Source organism: Salmo trutta, chromosome 13 (assembly GCF_901001165.1).
Source record: "Salmo trutta chromosome 13, fSalTru1.1, whole genome shotgun sequence".
Classification (NCBI taxonomy): Eukaryota; Metazoa; Chordata; class Actinopteri; order Salmoniformes; family Salmonidae; genus Salmo; species Salmo trutta.
The window spans coordinates 30,800,502-30,810,088 of NC_042969.1; the positions used below are offsets into that span (position 1 = coordinate 30,800,502).

The window sequence follows — 9,587 nt, forward strand, 5'->3', positions numbered from 1 at the left end:
CAAGGACATGAGGGAAAACAGAGGGTTAAATACACAACATGTAATGAATGGGATTGGAAACAGGTGTGTAGGAAAACAAGACAAAACCAATGGAAAATGAATCAGTGATGGCTAGAAGACCGGTGACGTCGATCGCAGAGCACCACCCGAACAAGGAGGGGCATCGACTTCGCCAGAAGTCGTGACAGGTGTATGTAAACTTCCGACTACAACTGTAATTATTATAGCCATGCTGTTTCTATAGTGGAGCTCTAACAGGGTAAACGTGTATATCTATTCTAGCCATGCTGTTTCTATAGTGGAGCTCTAACAGGGTAAACGTGTATATCTACTCTAGCCATGCTGTTTCTATAGTGGAGCTCTAACAGGGTAAACGTGTATATCTATTCTAGCCATGCTGTTTCTATAGTGGAGCTCTAACAGGGTAAAAGTGTATATCTATTCTAACCATGCTGTTTCTATAGTGGAGCTCTAACAGGGTAAAAGTGTATATCTACTCTAACCATGCTGTTTCTATGGTGGATCTCTAACAGGGTAAAAGCGTATATCGATTTTAACCATGCTATTTCTATAGTGGAGCTCTAACAGGGTAAAAGTGTATATCTATTCTAACCATGCTATTTCTATAGTGGAGCTCTAACAGGGTAAAAGTGTATATCTATTCTAACCATGCTATTTCTATAGTGGGGCTCTAACAGGCTAAAAGTGTATATCTACTCTAACCATGCTGTTTCTATGGTGGAGCTCTAACAGGGTAAAAGTGTACATCTATTCTAACCATGCTTTTTCTATAGTGGAGCTCTAACAGGCTAAAAGTGTATATATACTCTAACCATGCTGTTTCTATGGTGGATCTCTAACAGGGTAAAAGTGTATATCTACTCTAACCATGCTGTTTCTATGGTGGAGCTCTAACAGGGTAAAAGTGTATATCTATTCTAACCATGCTATTTCTATAGTAGAGCTCTAACAGGCTAAAAGTGTATATCTACTCTAACCATGCTGTTTCTATAGTGGGGCTCTAACAGGCTAAAAGTGTATATCTACTCTAACCATGCTGTTTCTATGGTGGATCTCTAACAGGGTAAAAGTGTATATCTACTCTAACCATGCTGTTTCTATGGTGGAGCTCTAACAGGGTAAAAGTGTATATCTATTCTAACCATGCTATTTCTATAGTGGGGCTCTAACAGGCTAAAAGTGTATATCTACTCTAACCATGCTGTTTCTATGGTGGAGCTCTAACAGGGTAAAAGTGTACATCTATTCTAACCATGCTTTTTCTATAGTGGAGCTCTAACAGGCTAAAAGTGTATATATACTCTAACCATGCTGTTTCTATGGTGGATCTCTAACAGGGTAAAAGTGTATATCTACTCTAACCATGCTGTTTCTATGGTGGAGCTCTAACAGGGTAAAAGTGTATATCTATTCTAACCATGCTATTTCTATAGTAGAGCTCTAACAGGCTAAAAGTGTATATCTACTCTAACCATGCTGTTTCTATGGTGGATCTCTAACAGGGTAAAAGTGTATATCTACTCTAACCATGCTGTTTCTATGGTGGAGCTCTAACAGGGTAAAAGTGTATATCTATTCTAACCATGCTGTTTCTATGGTGGAGTTCTAACAGGGTAAAAGTGTATATCTACTCTAACCATGCTGTTTCTATGGTGGAGCTCTAACAGGGTAAAAGTGTATATCTATTCTAACCATGCTGTTTCTATGGTGGAGTTCTAACAGGGTAAAAGTGGTAATCAGTGTTACAGTCTGCTTGACACTGGAAGGCAAAAAGGGACAGCATGTTCTCTCTCATTCACACAAACCCATACGTATGCACACACACACACACACACACACACACACACACACACACACACACACACACACACACACACACACACACACACACACACACACACACACACACACACACATATACACACTCACACACACACACATATACACACACACACACGCACACAATGCAGACAGCAGAACACTTACAGTAGAGTTATCTTCGACACTATGATCCACAGCCAAGAACCACCAGCCCAGAACGCTAGGCTGGTTGATATGTTATGTGCTATTGGTGCCCCTGTCACTCAGAGCTGGTACTTTGTGTCAGAACACAGAAGTGTTCTAGTGGAAACAGAAATCCTGGCTGGATTTTTCTCACTGATTCTAGTTTTGATTTTGGTCTCCTTTGGGGCATGAGGGTTGATGGGGTGTTACGGCTCTGACAGAGTTAACGGATAATCTATTTGGTGCATGTCTCTGCCTCTGTGTGTGTGTGTGTGTGTGTGTGTGTGTGTGTGTGTGTGTGTGTGTGTGTGTGTGTGTGTGTGTGTGTCGTGCTCTGCCAAATAGTACTGATAACACTGCGCTACACTGGAGAACAAACACATGCACACAGATACACACACACACTAATGATGGTCATTTGGATACTTTCTTTACGCAGAGACACTGTTCAGAGCTGGAGAAAAGGCAGGCCAACACTCACAAGGAGAAGGACTGAGAACCGGAACTCAGAACCAGACCGCAGACTACAGCTGGTACCTGAGAAAAGCACTGATACACCAGAGTGGTTTATCATAACTGAACTGCTTCTCTGAGACAACCACACCTCTTAATCATAACCAAGGTCCCTCTTCTTTCACATTCAAATCTTTCCCACAGGTCATCTGTAGAAGACACTGTGTTCTCTGTGAATGTACTTAGTAAAATATGGGTTAGATAACGTATGGGCTAAACTACTGGGCTCTTGGTAGGGTTTTATCAGATGAGTTTATCCAGGAATCTTTGCATGTCTGAATGTTTGCATGTATCATATCACAAGCTTTTCCTTGTAGTCTTCATTGACAGGAGGCCTCGCCATGCAAATATCTTCTGAAACATCTCTGTAGACAGACCTTGATAGTGTGTTGGTTAGAATTTGAATCAGCTGTGTAGTACAACCAAAATGTTCAGCTAGTGTAACCATGTCAGCTAATGACTGCTGTCTGAACACACACATCTGATTTGGTCACTTGTAACCTGTTTGGACAAAACTGACATGAGCATTAAGATCTGCGGTATGAACAAGGCTTGAGAGACCTTCAAATGACGTAACTTGAAATGGAATTTAGCCCAACTCTTTAGTGTACACAGTATAAGATTTAGATTTGATCAAGTTGCTATTTTAGACATTTTTAAAACAAGAATGACATAATGACGTAGTGCAGTAAGAACAAAACTAAGAGTAACCTCCACGTATTTGTATATGCAAGGAACTCAAGTATGGTAATATTCAGACTGAGTTTAAACCGCAAGTTTCCAATTCAAAGATCTTGTCTTAAATATTTCCATATGACAGGGTGGGAAGAACGGCTAAAACTCAGATCACACGTTATTTGGTCCAAAGTTAATATTTTTTCCACTAAGGTCTTGTACACCTAAGACATGCAGCTTTATACAGACCTATCCTGCTATTGAAACAAGCTGGAATCCTGTGCTGGCAGTGTTGGCAGAGGGTTGTTAGTGGGAATAGTCCTTATTCACACTCACACACACACATGGACACACATGCGCAAAGACCCGTGTCCGCGCGCACCTCCACACACACACACACACACACACTCAGGTTTGTCAGTGGGAAAAGTCCTTCTGAGGCTGGGCCAGAATATAAACCACATCATAAATCACCAGTAGGACTCTTAACACCAGGCAGAGAGAAGAAATAACACAGATTTCATGAACTACCCTCCATGGTTATATCCCCTTACAAACCAATTACACTCAGCTGGGAGAACTAACTCTTATGTATGTAACATACTGTATTAGCCTGGCTATTAACTCGAACTAGCAGGAAACAGTAAAGCCTTCACACATTATGGTGTCATATTTTATTGAAATAGGAACATGTTTCATGAATATAAAAAATAAAATAAAAAAGTGTTCAGTGTCTAATCCTGAATGAATCGTGAATAATGATGAGTGAGAAAGTTACAGACACAAATATCATACCCCCAAGTCAGGCTAACCTCTCACCATTACAATAACAGGGGAGGTTAGCATTTTATATCATACCCCCAAGTTAGGCTAACCTCTCGCCATTACAATAACAGGGGAGGTTAGCATTTTATATCATACCCCCAAGTCAGGCTAACCTCTCACCATTACAATAACAGGGGAGGTTAGCATTTTATATCATACCCCCAAGTCAGGCTAACCTCTTACCATTACAATAACAGGGGAGGTTAGCATTTTATATCATACCCCCAAGTTAGGCTAACCTCTCACCATTACAATAACAGGGGAGGTTAGCATTTTATATCATACCCCCAAGTCAGGCTAACCTCTCACCATTACAATAACAGGGGAGGTTAGCATTTTATATCATAACCCCAAGTCATGCTAACCTCTCCCCATTACAATAACAGGGGAGGTTAGCATTTTATATCATAACCCCAAGTCATGCTAACCTCTCCCCATTACAATAACAGGGGAGGTTAGCATTTTATATCATACCCCCAAGTCATGCTAACCTCTCCCCATTACAATAACAGGGGAGGTTAGCATTTTTGGGGGGGCATCTATAATTTTCTCACTCATTATTATTCCCGATTCATTTAGGACTCTCCGTAATCATGGTAGCATTCACATTAATGTAGAAGTGTAAAAAAATATATATTCCTTTCTATTGGGCACAAAATAATCTGAAACACAACCAAAACGAACAGCAAATGCATTGAAAAATGTGTAGTCACAAGCTTGTGTGCATGTGTAATCATTTTGTGCTATGAACATGGGAACAAATACTTTACGTTTTGCTACTTCCCCTAAAATGTGTGGACTATGTAGAAAAAGTGCAGTAATTTCTAAACGGTTAGCCCAAAAATAAGGTCAAATTAAAGCTGACAGTCTAGCTTTAACCTCATAGTCATTGTATAATTTCAAATCCAAAGTGCTAGACAGCCAAAACAACAACATGTGTCACTATCCCAACATTTCTGGAGCTCACTGTGTATCTTACGGTAATATGGTCGTACATTTGGTAAGTAGTTAGAAAGTGCAGCTCGGTTTCCTCATATCCTGTCTCCTCTTGAGAGCCAGGTCTACCTATAGCAAATCAAATCAAATTTATTTATAAAGCCCTTCTTAAATCAGCTGATATCTCAACGTGCTGTACAGAAACCCAGCCTAAAACTCCAAACAGCAAGCAATGCAGGTGTAGAAGCACGGTGGCTAGGAAAAACTCCCTAGAAAGGCCAAAACCTAGGAAGAAACCTAGAGAGGAACCAGGCTATTCTGGCTGTGCCAGGTGGAGATTATAATAGAACATGGCCAAGATGTTCAAATGTTCATAGATTACCAGTCCAATAATAATAATCACAGTGGTTGTCAAGGGTGCAACAGGTCAGCACCTCAGGAGTAAATATCAGTTCATTCAGAGTATCTCTACCACTCCTGCTGTCCCTAGAGAGTTGGAAACAGCAGGTCTGGGACAGGTAGCACGTCCGGTGAACAGGTCAGGGTTCCATAGCCGCAGGCAGAACAGTTGAAACTGGAGCAGCAGCACGGACAGGTGTACTGGGGACAGCACGGAATCATCAGGCCAGGTAGTCCTGAGGCATGGTCCTAGGGCTCAGGTCCTCAGAGAGAGAGAGAGAGACAGAAAGAAAGAAAGAAAGAAAGAAAGAAAGAGAAAGAAAGAAAGATAGAATTAGAGAGAGCATACTTAAATTCACATAGGACACCGGAAAAGACAGGAGAAATACTCCAGATATAACAGACTGACCCTAGCCCCCAACACATAAACTACTGCAGCCTTAATACTGTAGGCTGAGACAGGAGGGGTTGGGAGACACTGTGGCCCCACCCGACGATACCCCCGGACAGGTCCAAAGAGGCAGGATATAACCCCACCCACTTTGCCATAGCACAGCCCCCACAACACTAGAGGAATATCTTCAACCACCAACTTAACATCCTGAGACAAGGCCGAGTATAGCCCACAAAGATCTCCGCCATGACACAACCCAGTTACATTGGTCAAGTATTCTGCCACTGTGTACTCTCTGTTTAGGGCCAAATAGCATTCCAGCATGCTCGGTTCTTTTGTTGATTCTTTCCAGTGTTTCAAGTAGCTCTCATTTAATTGTCTCATAATTTGGTTGGGTCTAATTGGGTGCTGTCTTGGGGCTATGTGGTGTCTATTTATATTTGTGAATAGAGCCCCAGAATCAGCTGGCTGAGGGGACTCTTCTCTAGGTTCATCTCTCTGTAAGTTTAGGCATCACTTTCCTTTAGGTGGTTGTGGAATTTAACGGCACTTTTCTAGATTTGGATAAGTAGTCGCTATAGTCCTAATTCTGCTCTGCATGCATTATTGTCTCCCTCTCATACTCTCTCTTCCCCTCTGTTCAAACTCACCTCACTGCAGCCTTCAGCGCTCCCGTCAGGCTAGGCATATGATTGGCTCAGTCCATGCTATGATGTCATCGCTGAATCTTATAAGGGTTCTGACAGACAGCCTGGGAGCGACATTAGCAGAAACACTGCACGGCAGTGAGGGAGAAAGAGAGACAGAAAGAGAGAGAGAGTGACAGAGAGAGCTAGTGTAAGAGCAAAAGAGAGGGGGAGCTGACAGAAGGATGTGGGAAACTATACACTGAGGAACTACTCAAACCTGAAGAATACTTTTATGACAACGTGTATGGGAGGTTGGACAGGGACCACAACCTGTGGAGGTTTGTACATGTAGTGTTTATTTGTTTGTTTTTGTCTGCTGTTGTCATGGACGTTATTTCACTCAAGTTACCCATTGTTTTATCCTGAAGGTTCTTAGCCCCTCACACGGTTTCTCTCTCTCTCCCTCTCCCTCTTTCCTTCTCTTTCTCCCTCTTTCCTTCTCTCTTTATCTCTCTCTCTCTCCCTCTTTCCCTCTCTCTCTCTCTCTCCCTCTCCCTCTTTCCTTCTCTCTCTCCCTCTTTCCTTCTCTCTTTATCTCTCTCTCTCTCCCTCTTTCCTTCTCTCTCTCCCTCTTTCCTTCTCTCTTTATCTCTCTCTCTCCCTCTTTCCCTCTCTCTACCTCTCTCCCTCTCCCTCTTTCCCTCACTCTTTCCCTCTCTGTCTCCGTCTTTTCCTCTCTCTCTCCCTCTCTCCCTCTCCCTCTCCCTCTTTCCCTCCCTCTCTCCCTCTTTCCCTCTCCCTCTCCCCCTTTCCCTCTCTCTCTCCCTCTCCCTCTCTCTCCCTCTTTCACTCTCTCTCTCCCTCTTTCCCTCTCTCTCTCCCTCTCTCCCTATCCCTCTCTCCCTCTTTCCCTCTCTCTCTCCCTCTCTCCCTCTCTTTCTTTTTCCCTCTCCCTCTCTCTCTCTCCCTCTTTCCCTCTCTCTCCCCCTCTCCCTCTTTCCATCTCTCTCTCCCTCTCCCTCGCTCCCTCTTTCCCTCTCTCTCTCTCTCCCTCTCTCCCTCTCTCCCTCTCTCTCTCTTTCTTTTTTGTAGCTTAACCTGCTTCTTGTTTTTACCCATCTCTTTCTCTCTCTCCATCTCTCTTTCTTTCTCTCCATCTCCTACCTTTAGACAATGGGCAGCTGCACCCCCCCTGTGCCTTCCCTCAATGTCACCGAGTCAGCCAACACATCATGGGCCAGGGCGGCTGGCGGCGAACCAGGTTACAGTGAGGTGGAGATGGTCCTCCTAGGCATGGTTATGTCACTGCTGGTCGTTGGCATCGTGTTTGGCAACATCCTGGTCATCATAGCCATCTACCGGTTCCAGAGACTGCAGAACATCACCAACTGCTTCATCACCTCTCTGGCCTGTGCCGACCTGGTCATGGGTCTCATCGTGGTGCCGTTCGGCGCCTGCTACATCATCTTCAACACCTGGCACTTCGGCAGCTTCTGGTGTGAGTTCTGGACTGCCACTGACGTGTTGTGTGTGACGGCCAGCATCGAGACGCTCTGCGTGATAGCGCTGGACCGTTACCTGGCCATAACCTCTCCGTTCCGCTACCAGTCTCTGCTGACCAAGTGTAAGGCGCGCGTGGTGGTCCTGCTGGTGTGGGTGATCGCTGGACTCATCTCCTTCTTACCCATCCACATGAAGTGGTGGATCAGTGACGACGCGGAGGCAAAGGCCTGCATCCAGAACAGCAACTGCTGTGACTTCAACACCAACACAGCCTACGCCATCACCTCCTCCATCATCTCCTTCTACATCCCCTTAGTCGTCATGGTGTTTGTCTACTGCCGCGTGTTCCAGGAGGCCAAGCAGCAACTACGCAAGATCGACCGCAGTGAGGGGCGCTTCCACGCCCATAACAACAACATGGCAGGAGGAGGAGGAGGAGGAGGAGGAGGAGGAGGGGTGGAGAATAACAATGAGAGCCGAGGAGTTGGAGGAGGCTTCAGGAAGACCAAGTTCTGCCTGCGGGAACACAAGGCCCTGAAGACCCTCGGGATCATCATGGGGATCTTCACGCTGTGCTGGCTACCCTTCTTTGTCCTCAACGTGGTGGTAGCCATCTGGAAGGTGGGGGACATCGGACTCGCCTTCAGGATACTCAACTGGATAGGTTACGCCAACTCCGCATTCAACCCCTTGATCTACTGCAGGAGCCCTGAGTTCAGATACGCATTCAAGGAGATCCTGTGCATCAAGAAGGTCCGGTTCCCCAACATAGGGCCTACTAATGGATACGTGTACAGCGGACATAGCTGGCAGAGTGAGCAGCAGGGAGGGAGGAGTAAGGGGAGCTCGGAGGACAGTGACCCAGCTGCAGACGGGAGCTCTGGGAGGGGAGAGGCGGGTGGGAGTGGAGCTGCAGACGGAACGGACCCGAACGGGAACTGCAGTAAAGGGTTAACAATTGTACTTTAAACCCCTCACCTTGCTAAGGGAAGTGAACAACCTTTGGAACAGACAGACATGTTTCACAGTTATCGCTCATTGTCACTTCACCAAGTCACTGAGATGAGACTGGATGGATGGATAGAGGGTGAATGGTGAGCGGGTAGCACAGGTGAGACTTGTTAAATTGAGGACAGGAGAGGAATTTGTTACATTTCACCAGTAGGCTTGCTAAGTTGAATGTATATTTAGAGAGAGAGAGAGATCATGTAGATTGTTCCATCTACCTCACCTTGTCGTTTCAGATATCTATACGTTCTTATCATGTATAATCTAAATATGTCACATTGATTCACTGACCACAGAAACCAGACTGGCTCATAAATCCAGAAGACCATTTTACTCTGTGGCCCATACGTGAAATGTATGCACACATGAATGTATGTCGCTTTGGATAAAAGTGTCTGCTAAATGGCATATATTATTATGAATAATTGGTGAGAGAGAGTGAGAGAGAGAGAGAGAGAGAGAGAGAAACAGATAGAGAGAGAGACAGAGACAGAGAGACATAGAGACAGAGAGACATAGAAAGAGACAGACAGATAGCGAGACAGAGAGGGAGACAGACAGATAGCGAGACATAGAGAGAGACAGAGAGAGACAGAGAGAGAGGCAGAGAGAGACATAGAGAGAGAAACAGAGAGAAAAACAGAGCGAGACAGAGAGTGAGAGACAGATAAAGAGAGAGA

At 44.7% G+C, this 9,587-nt stretch overlaps 1 protein-coding gene across 5 annotated transcripts in view; it reads left to right on the plus strand.

Moving 5' to 3' along the window:
* The window catches only part of LOC115205627 (beta-2 adrenergic receptor-like), a 49,263-nt gene extending 40,174 nt beyond the window's left edge, over positions 1-9,089 (plus strand). For 3 of the 5 annotated variants that reach the window (XM_029771807.1, XM_029771806.1, XM_029771808.1), the window contains one exon: positions 7,567-9,089. In XM_029771807.1, the coding sequence (XP_029627667.1) occupies positions 7,570-8,868 (1,299 nt within the window). In that variant the 5' untranslated portion in view covers positions 7,567-7,569 and the 3' untranslated portion in view covers positions 8,869-9,089. Of the gene's footprint in view, positions 1-5,868; positions 6,735-7,488 lie in introns of those variants that run through there. The other 2 variants (XM_029771805.1, XM_029771804.1) reach the window with 2 other exon arrangements.
* Positions 9,090-9,587: the final 498 nt, after the last annotated feature.